The sequence below is a fragment of the Acinonyx jubatus genome, chromosome E4 (assembly GCF_027475565.1).
Source record: "Acinonyx jubatus isolate Ajub_Pintada_27869175 chromosome E4, VMU_Ajub_asm_v1.0, whole genome shotgun sequence".
In the NCBI taxonomy this organism is placed as follows: domain Eukaryota; kingdom Metazoa; phylum Chordata; class Mammalia; order Carnivora; family Felidae; genus Acinonyx; species Acinonyx jubatus.
In genome coordinates this window covers 46,518,938-46,533,234 of record NC_069395.1, presented here as the reverse complement: position 1 = coordinate 46,533,234, position 14,297 = coordinate 46,518,938, and the positions used below count along the sequence as shown (strand labels likewise).

Below are 14,297 nucleotides of genomic sequence, written 5' to 3'. Positions count from 1 at the left end.
AAGTTAAAAAACTTGATTATTGAGATCTGAGTGGAATATAAAAGATAATTTAGGAGCCATCCTACATATTCTAAGTAATTTAGAGGAAAAGAAAGTCTTATTATTTGTTCATATTAGCTTTTTCTATAGATATGTTACTTTGTGTATTCTCTATCAATCAACGTATATTCTTAAAAACCACTAATTCCCTACTTTTGTTTCTCTAAAGCAACAATTGGCAAACTACGGCCTATGGGTCAAGTCTAGACTCCCTCTCGTCTTTGTAAATAAGGTTTCACAGAATACAATCAAGATCATTCATTTACATGTTATCCGTGGCTGCTTTCATGCTACAACAGCAGAGGTGAATAGGTGCCAGAGACCATGTCGCCGACAATGTCTAATATATCTACTATTTGGTTTTTTACAAAAGGTTCACTGGCCCTTGCACTAAAGGGGGAAATTACCAAAGTTTCTCCTCAGATCAAAGCTATTTTAGAAGTTTGTATAGATTCCTTCTACAAAATGGCCAAACTTAGTCTTTAAACTGCTATCAAAGTAGAACATGTACCTTTAGTTTCTTGTCTTTTTTTTTTTTTTTAATGTACCTTTAGTTTTAAGCAAGCAGTTTACAATTTGGAAATCAGAATTTAGATGACATGTACTTCTTCAGATTTCAGGATCCAATTAATTCAGAAATAATCTCCCATAATTTTCTGAAAAAACATTTATTTGCTTTACTTTAAAAAACCTTAGGGGGCACCTGGGTGGCTCAGTTGGTTGCCTGTCCAACTTCGGCTCAGGTCATAATCTCAGTTTGTGAGTTTGAGCCCTGCATCGGGCTCTGTGCCGACAGCTCAGAACCTGGAGCCTACTTCCAATTCTGTGTCTCCCTTTCTCTCTCTGCCCCTCCCCTGCTCGTGCTCTGTCTCTCTTGCTCTCAAAAATAAACAAACATTTAAAAAAATGAAAAAAAAAAAAAATAAAAGACCTTAGAAATAAGAAGTAGATGGAAACTGTTTTCATGAAGGCAAGAACTAAAGATGTCATTTTTAGTTTTTCCTTAAGTACAAATAATTTCATAAGATGATTTGCTCTCAACTCACCTGCCCTTCTAACAGGTCACAATCTTCATCTTTAACTTGTCCATTAATCAAATAAACACCATTTTCTATTTGCTTGGCCCAGCGTACAAGTCCATTCTTAAAAAAATATAACATGGATATCTTTCAGATATAATGCCATCTCAATTAAACTCCCTAGAGTCTACTTTTTTCCCACCTGATACACTGAAATGTTAATGTGGTAATCAGTAGTGTGGTATTTATTTATTTCTTGAGTTAACATTTTGCCATTTTTGCTTTGTATATTAAAAAAATTGTTTTTCAGTATAGCTGACACAAAACATTACATTAGTTTCAGGCATACAACATAGTGACCCAACTTCTTTATATGTTATGCTATGCCTACAAGTGTAGCTACCATCTGTCACCATACAACACTATTACAGTATCACTGACTATATCTCTGTGCTGTGTCTTTATTCAGTCTCATAAAAAAAGTATATCCCCCAATTTTTAGCACCTTACTCCTATTTAATAATAGTTTTTCTAAACTGTATCCCAAACTAACATTCATATCACAGACTTAGAAAGCTTAATAATTACATGACCACAGTCAAATAAAATTCAGTAATGCTCATTATCTTAAAAAAGTAAGAAAAGAGAAAGAACCTCAAGAACAAATATATAAGGGAGTATAAAAGGGGAAAAAATAAGCAAGGTCCATCTGCTTCCTTCAACAGAAAAAAAAGAAGAGAAATGAGACATGAACAAAAGAATGGTACAGAAATACAAAAAAGGACTGGAAAGGAGAAAACAAAACTCAAGACCAAACAGTATACCTTTTAAATAATTGTATTTTATGTAACTGTATTTTACAATGTACTTAACTACATATTAATTAACAAATATTTACGGAGCACCTATTATGCTAAATGTGTTACCATTATGACGCTGTCCTATCTCTAAATTTCTAATCTGGCTGGGGTAATAAATTAGTCACTCATAATATCATTATAATTAATATGCAATTTATGAGGATCATAAAATGAATGGCTCAGACAACCAGAAAAACAGCAGATTATCTATTCAGCAATCACTAAAGAAAATTCATTTTGCCTTAATACCTTTGTATTTTTCTCCAAAGTATAGCTGACTGAAGTAGTAGACAGCGGGATGTGAATATTAATATGAACTGTACACTCTAAAGAAAGCCATGAAGTTGATAGTCCATTTTGATACTTCCAATCTGCTGGTTTTGCTGAACTCTTTAGCAGCGGGGAAAGTAAAAAACAAAACAAAACAAAACATAAAATATGTGATTTAGGTAAAATATATCAAACAATAAAACATCATAAAACGTACAACATAATAACTCACACAAACTGCTATCTAACATATTGGCCAACTTCTTTCATCAAAGGGCAATAGGTTAAACTAAACAGAAATGAAGCATGCATTAAGTTCACTATTCTTCAGCTCATTCCAGACAGCCTTGGCAGCTCCATCCCTCAGTGGTGGGTTGAAAAAGAATCAGATAGTTCATGGGTAGAATTCTGACAAGTCCTCTGGTTCTTCTCACCTGTAGCTTCAATAGTGTCAATTCTGAAGCTTATGATGCAGAGCAAATAATCACTGAGCAACTGACTATTAGGTGTCAGATGTTCTCCTTTCTGTCCTATACCTTGCTAACAGAAAACTGCAAAGTTACTTTTTCACACTGCTTTTAGACATCTTAGCAAAATGTTAGTCTGGATTCTGCTAGTAGGTAGCTTGCTTACTAGGCAATATAGCTAGCTACCAAAAGCCCAGATACTTTTACTACCAGCCACTCAAATAGAATACTAAATATATAAGTAGGTAGGGGAAGCTTAAGAAAAATATTTTAACAATGAAAAAAACCTAAATTTTCCTTATTTGTAATGAAATTAATCACATTTCAAAATAAACAACTGTAGTTGGCTGTGAACATCAATAGGAAGTGAAATTATGGAAAATTATTAAAACTAAATATTTAGTTTTATTTTTAAAATAAATTGCAATACAAAAATCTTTAAAGAGGTATTTTTCTTACCTTTGGATCATGGATATCATAAGTTCGACAAAATATTCTTTACTGGTTAAGGGTAGAAATGACCAAAAAAGATAATTCATTCTTATTAATCAAAAGAAAACAAACCATCAAAAAATAAAAATAAAGTGCATGCATCCAAGAGTTTTTAACACAATCAGACTACTTTATATACTGAAATATATACACATATATGTTTGCACATATACATCTTGTAACTAAACATATAAAAATATCCATATTTTGTATAAATTTATATAAACACAAAAATCGTTCTGATTATGATACCTATGATGCTGTAAACTATTTCCTATTGCTTAAAATCCTGCCAATCACAATGAATAGAATGCAAGCACTTGCAGAATTTTCCTCAAATACACACCCTCTATAATAGGAGTGCTGCTTTAAATGGAGTCCAGTCTGAAAATGTTTACTGAGTCAAAGGTCCTGTGCATGAAACTTTTAATTACCAAAGGCATTGTAAGCTCAGCTTCGGCAGGAATGATCACTTCTTGAATTTTGCCTTTTCCACGTCCTAATTCACTAGGCCCTTGCGCTGCTTAGCTCCCTTGGTGTGGCTGCCTCTTGCCTGGGAGGTACCCTTGCTCTGACAAGATGTAGAGAAAAAGAAGCTAAGGAGCCCCTAAAGTGGCTTTTAGTGTCACTTGATGTTGGCTAAAGACATAATAATTACTTGGATGTTCTACACTGTCCAAATCAGTGTATCTGTGCTTTGAACTGACCATTCTGAACTGGGGGTGAAAATTTACCATGATAAAAGAATTACTTTGCCTCAGCTGTAAGTTGGGCTTCTACCTCTCTGTACCGGACCTACTGAGCTTCAATGTACAGGGGTAGTTAGCAGGTAATGAGCTCAGAATCCCCAGTTCTTTCCACCTTTCTCAAAGTCTTTAATAATCCAAGACATGATTAACAACAATTACTACCATAATTACTATTGGCAGTCCTAATTATGTGTTATATACAGGAAAAACTTACAAGTTATGCCTGTTTTTTAAAATGATGATTTAAATCAATGGGAAACTACTTGCAGGAACATTATTTTGGTCTCATATATTTTAAAATACAAACACCTATACAAAAGATACTTTTTTGTAGAAGAGCAAACGTGAAGTGTCACTCGTTCTGAGACTTCCTCTTCTGTGAAATTCCACAGTCTCCTTTTATTCATAGATTTTTCCATAGCAAATACTAGCTGAAAGAGAGGAAAACAACATCAACTGAATGCAAAATAAGAGAACAAAAATGAGTGCAGAAAAAGATAATTATAATGTCCCTAGGCTCCCAATTAGCTTTAAAATTCCATGATTCTATCGTTAAGTTTTTTTGTCTTCAAAAAAATGATGGAATATTAACCTTTTGGATTCCATTTTTAGGGGTGTATAAAATTTGGGTTTTAAATATAAACATACAATTCACTGTCATTAATCGACTGGACATGAGAAATTAATTTGGGGCAATTAACATTTAAGTATAGAATAAATACTTTATTTTAATTAGAATCAGAAATGACAAGTGATCTTTAACCTATAAAAATGAAGCATGTCACCCATTTGGGATTTCTTATTTAAATGTCACAAAAGATGTAAGGCACTACATAAGTACACATAAAATATACTAATAACATAAAAGTAAAAAAAAAAAATTAGAAACAGTGACATGTATTTATGCCAAAATAAGAATTTTAAAAATACATACTTGATATGAGAGGGGTCATAAATGTGACTCAAAGCTTCCTAACAGTAATGTGCACAGACCAACCTAATCTGTTACCTAATTCACATGGTCCATAAACTGAACACAACTGTTGAGAAGAGGCACAACTTTCTTGATAATGAAGAAATTTCTTCAAAGATGATAGTATGTAATATAACAAAGATCTCAACAAAGACCTTATGGAAGACACAAGTTTTATAAGGTTATTTCTTACAAATTGCCTCAATAAGGGCAATAGAAACAAAGTTAGGAAACTGATACTCCATCATTTCTGAAATACAGCATTTCTAAAGTCTTACTTCCTTCTTAGGAACAAAAATCATACAAAAGTAAAAGGAAAGAGGACCACCACTATCTCTCTAGCTCTGAGCCCAAGTTCACCTTATTCAATCCAGTGCCAACCACAAAAGGATGCACAACAAATGCAATTAAAAATGTCTAGACTTATACTTCAAAATGTCAAAAAGGATAAACAACTGTGAAAGGTACATTTATTTTAAATGGAAAAAACAGCAGAAAGTTGAGTAACTTGCCAGGGGAGGGGAATATCTCCATTTTCTTCCCTTTTTCCTTTAGGTACAAAGATTTAATACGGGACATTTGAGAGGAGAGAAGATTACAAAACTGAAGAGTCTGTAGCATCTGTGATTCTCATTGGCTGCACACTTTTTTACTAGGAAATGTTTTTTGGAGATTCTGTGGGGTTTTGCATTTATCAAGATTATAGGGTCCCCTTCTCTCTTGGGGTGGGAAAGAACTTTATGAAGACTCATTTGGATCCTGAGTGCTAAAAGAGATGAAAGGTGCCTGTACAGAGTTTGCTTTAGATTTGGGCTTAAGGGAAAACAGCTTGTGGACCTTCATAATTAATTATGGACTATGTTACCCAATTCACTGATATAGGAATAAAACAAAAAGGAGGGGACTAATGATAGTCCTGATTAAGTATCTGATAGTCCAGAATATGTATCTGATTATGTTTTACTCTCAGAATCTTGAGAAAATTAACACATGAAGAATCACAAAACCTATTAATTTCACATTATAGCAATCACTTGGAACTAAAAGGAAGTTAAGCTAATAGGTTTAATTTTAAAGATAATTTTTTACTATCATGAGACAAGTCATAGTGGTTTAACAAGTACTGTCCAATAGTAGTACTCTGCTAGAACTTCCATTTAGTTCCAAGTGATTGAGGAGGGCACTTGTTGGGATGAGCACTGGGTGTTACAGGTAAGCGATGAATCACGGGACTCTACTCCCAAAGCCAAGAGCACACTGTATACACTGTATGTTAGCTAATAAATTATGTTTAAAAAAATAAAATTAAGTTAAAGCTATTTTAAAATAGCTTTGATTGAAAATAAAAATATTGACCTTTTGTTACACTCAAAATACTATGCAATCAGATGAAAAAAGCTGTTTTAACATAATCCCAGCATAAAGGATTATGAAATGCTAATCTAAAATATGCCTAGGATCATTGCATATATGTATAATCAATTCAAATAAGATGTAAACCTTGATCATCTTAAGAATTTTTGATGTTTCAGACTTACTCTACGCAGGGCATTTTGAAAATCATTTCCCATTTCTAAAGTTGTAATGATAAATACTCCAAGAACTAAAAGTCCCCCTGGTAGCATTCTGGACACCTAAAAATAGAAATATAGTATTAGCTAACATAAGCATTTGGCATTATATGCAATGTTTGGTGTTTGAGAAGCTAAATACTAAATCCACAAATACTTATTGAGTACTAACTATATGTATACCCTACAGGTATACATATACAGGTATACAGGAGCTTTGAAAAACTGGTTAAAATACTAAGAAACAGTTGATAACCATGATGAATGGGTGTCAGTATGTACACAATCTTTCTAAAGTGTCCTTAGTTTTTGTCTTAAAAATACTTTATAACTTAAACCATTTAATAATGATACCCTTTAGTTACATCAATAAACAAAACCCCTTTCTCACAAGATCAAAGTATCTTGTGAGATACCTTCTAAAATTTTTCAATGGCTTCCACTGTCAGTCACCTAAATAATACATATATTTTATCTACTACTAGTATTTCAGAGTCTCCAAAATCTAGCTAATCAGATATTCAGAGCCTCACTTGATGCTACTTTTCCCTGAAATATTCAAGTATCATTCAAAAAGTTCTGTTTCCCATACATGTATCCAGCTTTCTAATTCTAAACCTTCACTCCAGCTGCTCCCTCAGCCTGAACTGGTTTTCCTTTATCCTTCTACATGACTGAACTCTACTGTACGTCAAAGTCAGCTTGAGGAAGCTGCCTTCCCTGATACTTTGATCTCCCAACTCTACAAGACTCTGGTGTTGTTTTCCCATGGAGCTTATCACATGAGCCCGTGCTATAATCATTGGTATGCGATGGTCTGGAAGTTCTTTAAGAGAAGAAGTGATTCTCAACTAACTCTCTATTCCTATAATATTCAGAAGAATGTTAAAAGCCTAGTATTTGAATAGAGGGCGTCTCACTTGAAAATCCATTGTTTCCTATTTTTTATGTTTACTTCAATTTTTGTACCTATTTATTACATTGGGTATGAATGTTATTTCCAATTTTTCTTTACTCTAAAATAAATGTTTTTTATTTTAGACACAGAATCTGAAACAGGCTCCAGGCTCCAAGCTATCAGCACAGAGCCCGATGCAGGGCTATAACTCATGAACTGTGAGATTGTGACCTGAGCAGAAGTCAGACACTTAACCAAGTTACCCAGGCACCCCTTTACTCTAAAATAATATTGTAAAACTTCTAGCAAGGCTTTCTATGTTCATGGCATTATCTGCTTAGAATAAATTTCCTGAGGTGGACTTGTAGATTATGAAGTTATGCATATTTTTGATCCAAACTACTAGTTTGTCTTCCACAATATGTTATTTCCCTTCACATGATTGTGGCTAGTTCTTAATACCATATGGATTTCTTTCTATCATCTAAGTTCAGAGATCAAAATGCTTTGGTTATTTTTTGTGTGTGCTCAGTGCACAAGAAAACTGATCAAAAGGTTAAGTCTTCTTACATACCAGTCTATTCCTTAATATATTTACATTGTGTCTGCTGGTGGTTCCCTCAGATTTCATAAATTCTATTCACTATAGTAACATATGCTTGACATATAAATAAAGAACAAAGTTTTCATATTTAGCACAGAAAATCTGTATGTTTTCAAAAGCACCATAACGAATAAAATTAGCGATTTCTTTCTAGAGGCAAAACAGTTAACTTATTTTGCTATAAAAATTTTATGTTCGTGTATGTGTGTGTGTGTATGTGTGTATGTGTAAACATATACAATATATATCTCTCTATGCATATATATATACATGCATATATAGTATACACTGCATAAGAAACCAGAAGAAAAATTAGAGTCCAAAGTTACTTAGAAACCATTGTGAATTTAAGTTTGAAATATTTATTATTTTCATTAGAAGATATTAAAAATTTCTTGTATTTTTTTTACTACACACCACTCCTATTACACATACAAACATACAGATAAACACGTGCAACTCTGAAAAATTTAAAGTTGACGGGAGATGGAAATCACTGTTTTACATTACTCTAACATTTCCTATTAGTTGATATAATCCATTCAATAACTACTTTTAAGTGAATTCCCTCTCACCCACTCCCAAATCTTTTTCCTCCTTATATAAAGGCAACACCATCTTCCTAAACATCTGGGCTAGAAATGTGTCATGTTTAGCTACTTTCTCAATAGCTCTTCACTCCCAGTCTACTTGGTCACTAAATCATCTTGCTACTGGCTCTGTGACTGGAGCGTTTTGGCAAGTGAAGTTTTAGCTCACTGCATTAGTTAACTCATGCATTCATTTATCCAACATTTTGGAGTTCTTCTTGTAAACCACGGAAATACTACACTTGGCACTGAGGATATACCCATAAACAAAACAGACATGACCCGTGTCCTCACAAAGCTTAGAGTCTAGGACGGGCTCACATCATCTTTTTTTGAACTATTACGGTAACTGATATTCAGTCTCTCTACCCTCCATTTACACTGTACCAAGGTATTGAAATTATCTCCTCAATTATTGATCAATCATATTAACTCCTTCTCTAAAGGAAGCTCTGAAAGTCTACCACAGAGCTACTATCTACCAAACAAACTCCTCACTTCTTAGGATAGTGCTCCAAAACCATCCATAAACATTCTCACAGCCTTATGTCTAAAACTACATTCTTTTACATATCCGGTGTTTCGATTGTAACCAATTGCTTGCTCTTCCCCTAACATGCCTTTAACATTCATGCCTTTGGGTCATTTATTCATACTATCCTTTGTGTCTTCAGTGTGTTCTCGGACTTCTGCTGGCAGTACTATTCATATTGCAAGTTTAGAACCTTTTGTGAACCTGTTTGAATCTAGCCATTGGCAGATATTTAATCATTCACCATTCCATATTCTTACTGTACTTTTCTACTTTTATCTCATTTCTCTTACAATTGGTTTGTGGTAACTTTGATTACAACATACATTCTAAGGACATAAAAAAAAACCTATCATTTTATTCTACATGAAGTCTTTAAAACAATCTGACCAGCAACTATATTATCAATAACTAGTATTATTTTAGTATTATATTATTATTGTTTTATTAGTAGTATTATATTATTTTAAAGAAAACTCAGAAATAAGCTAAAGGACAAATAACAAAGACAGGTTAAAAACTACAATGGATAGGGGTGCCTGGGTGGCTCGGTTGGTTGAACATTGAACTTCGGCTCAGGTCATGATCTCATGGTTCACAGGTTCAAGCCCCACATTGGGCTCTGCACGGACAACTCAGAGCCCTGGAGCCTCCTTCACATTCTGTATCTCTCTCTTTCTGTCCCTCCCCCACTTGTGTGCACACTCTCTCTCTCAAAAATAAATAAATAAGCATTAAAAAAAAACCCTACAATGGATAAAGATTAGCAATAGAAAAGCAGAGCATATAAAATCAAAGGCTTTCAAATGAGACTGCCTGGTGCTGGCTTCGGCAGCACATATATCAAATCAGCCTGGGTTCAAATCCCAGTTCCATCACTTATTAGGTAATATTGGGTGACTTAACCTCAAGTAAGAAAATGCATTTTTAAATTAGACACAAGATATTTCTATCTTTGATGTACTATGCAAGTTTTGAAAACTTAAAAACGAGTACTCTGAAATCCTAGTCTAGTAGTCTGAGGCTGAAGTGCTTTTATTTCGTCAGTCAATAAGCACAACTTAACTATAAAAAACAAGTATGATGACCTGGTTGGCATGTTCTGTGGCCCATTCTTCATCCAAGTTATCCAACTTAGCTTTTTGTTGATGTTTGAGGTTCTCATTTTGTTCCTCTTTGGGTGGCGTTCTAGTGGCAAGAATGACATAATCCTTTTGTGAAGAACACTTAAAAACAAATTAGAAAAGCTTATTAGAGTGTTATCTGATCGAAGAACATAAAGCTCTTACGACATGCAAAAATAATATACGTACAGCATAAATCGCTAATACTTGCATTACAACGGAATTAACAGGGAAACCAATTATCATGGATAACTTTGCAATGTTTCCCTTGCATGTCATTTATATACATGATATACTTAATATCAGATCCTCATTTGCTTGGACATCCTGAATGTGAATCATATAGTGGTCCTTTAGTGGTTCTTAAAAACAGTTTACTGAATGAGTGAATGTACTGCATTTTAACTAAAAGATAAAACACTTTGTCAATTTTCTAGTTATCATATTTATTTTCTAAATAATCTGAACAGATTGGATGGCTCAGCAAATATAAAAACTCAGTAAAATAAAGCAACAAATTATCTTGTGTGTCTTAGTTTCATTGAAACAATGATAGAGCGAATTTGTACATGTTTGTCCACAGAAAAACAAACGGGATTTGGGACACATAATTGAAGTGATATCAGATTTATGTTCCTCAGTTTTAATAACTGTTAAATGGTAACCAAAGGTGAGCTATCTAAAGATAAATTTAGGGGGGCGCGTGGGTGGCTCAGTCGGTTAAGCGGCCAGCTTCGGCTCAGGTCATGATCTCGCAGTCCATGAGTTCGAGCCCCGCGTCAGGTTCTGTGCCAACAGCTCAGAGCCTGGAGCCTGTTTCAGATTCTGTGTCTCCCTCTCTCTGACCCTCCCCCGTTCATGCTCTGTCTCTCTCTGTCTCAAAAATAAATAAACGTTAAAAAAAAAAGATAAATTTAGGGAACTTTTAATAGCTCAACCTCCTTACAGTGAAAGTACACTATAAAGAAAAAGTAAAAACAAGGCAGATAGAACCAGTTAGCATGGTGTCATTCTCATACATGACCTGAAACTCCTATTATGAGTGTCATCCTGGAATAGAATACAAAGGAAGAGAAATTATTTCTACAAAAGTAATTTTTCCAGAAAGTTATATTCATATACACACAGGAAAAGGTAGAGGCTGATTAAGAAAGCAGAACTTAAAAAAAAAAAAGAAAAGAAAAAACTGACCCAGAGAGTAGGAAACAGGCAAGCTTGAAGAAGGAGAAAGTGATGAGTTTAAGTAGGAACATTCCGGAAGGGATGAAAAGGCAATAGAAGGAAAGACTAGAAGGAAGATCTTAAAACGTGAGAGGCTTATTTGTAAGATGGTGGTTTTGCCAAGCTCTAGAAGCCTATACGAGTAAGGCAAGTTTGGAAAAGGGTACTTCTCCCTGACCTTTTATCTTTACTGACTACGTCTTTTTCTGAGACTCTCATTCCCTTAAACTTTCTTAAATAAAGGGTAGTCGAAAACCTTAAATGAAAAGTTCCTAAGGTACCTGGGTGGCTCAGGTAGTTAAGCATCTGACTTTAGCTCAGGTCATGATTTCATGATTCTTGAGTTCGAGCCCCGCATTGGGCTCTGTGCTGACACAGTGCACAGCCTGCCTGGGATTCTCTCTCTCCCTCTGTTCCTTCCCCAGGTGGGCTCTCTCTCTCTCTCTCTCTCAAAATAAACACATAAATTAAAAAAAAAAAAAAAGCTCCTAGCAAAAAGAGCCCCATATTGGATGCAAGTAACCTGAATCACAAAGTAGTTCAGATTATTGCCAAGAGGTACTTTGGCTACCTAATGTGAGGCCTCATAGGGTGGTATTATCTGTGTGAACAGTACAGGGTCTACCCTCTGCATTACAAGTTAGGAAATCAGCTGTATGAAAACCCTGAAAATGAACCAGTGTCTCAGGGCTAGACTGACATTAACTAGGCTCATTCAGAATGATGTTGAAAACAAGAATATCATGAAGGGGTGTGAACACATGACTCTTCTGGACAGTACATTCTTTGTAAGTAGGTAACAGAGGGTTATAATTATAACCAAATTATAAAAGGAAACAGCTTGAAAATCTGGATAGAATCAGAACAAAAAAATTAATTACACAATTCGAAGATTCTAAAGCATCATGATAAAATACTCAGAAAGAAAATTATTACAATAGAACTTTTTGCTCCTAGGCATCAAAATCAAGCCCTTGGGCCACAGTGCACTCTTCTCTAACTAGTGTTTAGATGGAGGTAGGCCAGTGTGTCTGTGACTCTCCTTTTGTTGTCGCTTTATACTGCTGACCAGTCCTATCTGCTGATTATATGATAAATCAGCAGGTGCTTATGCTTTTTAACATAACTGTCCAAATCTCTGATCCATTTTGTGTTGATTTTTAAGGCTTAACTCTAAAAGGGAAATAAAATTTGTCTAATTTTCAAATTTCTCCTATTCCCTTTTCCTCCCTTTCCACTGAATCAACATTAAAAAAAAAATCAGTAAAATGGATACCATAGCATGTAACAAAGACATGCCCACTATCGCCACCAAGGTTGAGATAAGATAAACAATGGGAAATAAAGTTGTCAAAAGCTACTTTTGCAAAGAATTAGACAACCAGGAATTAATAAAGATTAAATGAGAGTATAAAACACTTGGAAAGACATTAAGACACATATAATCTGGTCAGTAAAATTCTAATTTTGGGGTTTCTTTTACATTATAATTTACTTTTACATTATCAAAAGGAAATGTGTTCTCACTTAAGCAAACTTGGGGTCTGTCCTGCTTCTCTATATTTTTCCTCAAAGATCCATGTTAAGTTCTTCTTTTACATTCCATTCTTCCATTCCCTAACCTTATGCTTATTGTTAAACAGCATATTTTAATTTTAAATAAACAAGTAATTTGTTTTATCAATAAATGCACTCAAAGATACATACCTGTCCAATTAAAAGACCAGAGACAAAAGCCTTTCCTTGAAGATTTATGTTTGAAAGATATTGGCCAACAGCCTCTTCTACGATGTAGGTTCTTCCCATTACTGAGAACTAATTCTATCTCCTAAATTATGAGAAAAAAATATACAGCATTCTTAAGTAAAAGTATAACTTGCAATGTTTTTGTCATGGAGGTTGTATACAGACAGAAGTGGTACTACCCTGATTCTATCCCATGCCTTGCAGAGATTGCTTATTAAATAGGGAATTCTTTCCTGCAAAGTTTAAATGTAGCTTCAGAGTCCTCAATACAGTGTTGCTGGAAATGATTACCAATCAACTAGAGTTGACATAAAAGATAAAACCCACTTCTATAGCTAAGATAAGGGAGAGGAAACCAACCTAGCAGTCAACACACCTATTTTTTTTTATTTAATTTGCTACTCCTTAGTTGTAACATCTTTGATAGTCTAAGCTGAGCCTCATTGTACTCATTTCAAAAACAGGAAAGAAGACAATTTCTGAGCTGCTCATTGGGAGATAGAATCAAATTCATTTACTCAATAAGCATACTATGAAGAACTACTATGTGCTAGAAATTGAGCCAGGTCGGATGGCACAAAGATGAATAATACTTGACCTCTACCCTTGAGTAACTCACAGTCTAATTAGAATTATGAAATTTGATAAATAGCTATGCAAGAATAATGAACATTTACATGGTTTCTACTTTGTATGAAGCCTTGTTCTAAGTACTGTACATGTGGTAATATCTAATATTCCCAAAAACCGCATGAGGTAGGTACTATTACTATAACCCCCCCTTTTTAATAACCCTTGTTTTATAGATGAAGAAAAAAAAAGGAACTTGCTCAAGCAGAAAAGCTGGTAAGTGGCAAAAGTGGAATTTCAACTTAGGCAGTTTAGCTCTAGAATCCATGTCCTTAAATGCTATGTTCATACTGAGGAATCATAGTTGGTGTTTCAATTAACCCTTTACTAAGGGTAACTTCTGTTCTGCTCTCTCTTTCCAGTTTATGGATGACAGCTGCAGCATTTTGAATAGGAATAAGAGTCGTTTGAGTTCTGGAAAAGATTTCAAACTTTTGGCACAATAAAGCCAAGGCAACTATAAATATGCTGCAGTGGCATATCTGACACCCGTAAAGAAAATCACCAGTCAC

At 34.4% G+C, this 14,297-nt stretch overlaps 1 protein-coding gene across 1 annotated transcript in view; it reads right to left on the bottom strand.

Moving 5' to 3' along the window:
* The window catches only part of ODR4 (odr-4 GPCR localization factor homolog), a 34,361-nt gene that overhangs the window by 18,506 nt on the left and 1,558 nt on the right, over positions 1 to 14,297 (bottom strand). The window contains exons 2-8 of the mRNA XM_053209564.1: positions 13,117 to 13,237; positions 10,153 to 10,290; positions 6,408 to 6,503; positions 4,221 to 4,327; positions 3,115 to 3,151; positions 2,168 to 2,308; positions 1,086 to 1,181 (exon numbers count right to left, since the gene is read on the bottom strand). Of these exons, the coding sequence (XP_053065539.1) occupies positions 1,086 to 1,181; positions 2,168 to 2,308; positions 3,115 to 3,151; positions 4,221 to 4,327; positions 6,408 to 6,503; positions 10,153 to 10,290; positions 13,117 to 13,215 (714 nt within the window). The 5' untranslated portion in view covers positions 13,216 to 13,237. The remainder of the gene's footprint in view (positions 1 to 1,085; positions 1,182 to 2,167; positions 2,309 to 3,114; positions 3,152 to 4,220; positions 4,328 to 6,407; positions 6,504 to 10,152; positions 10,291 to 13,116; positions 13,238 to 14,297) is intronic.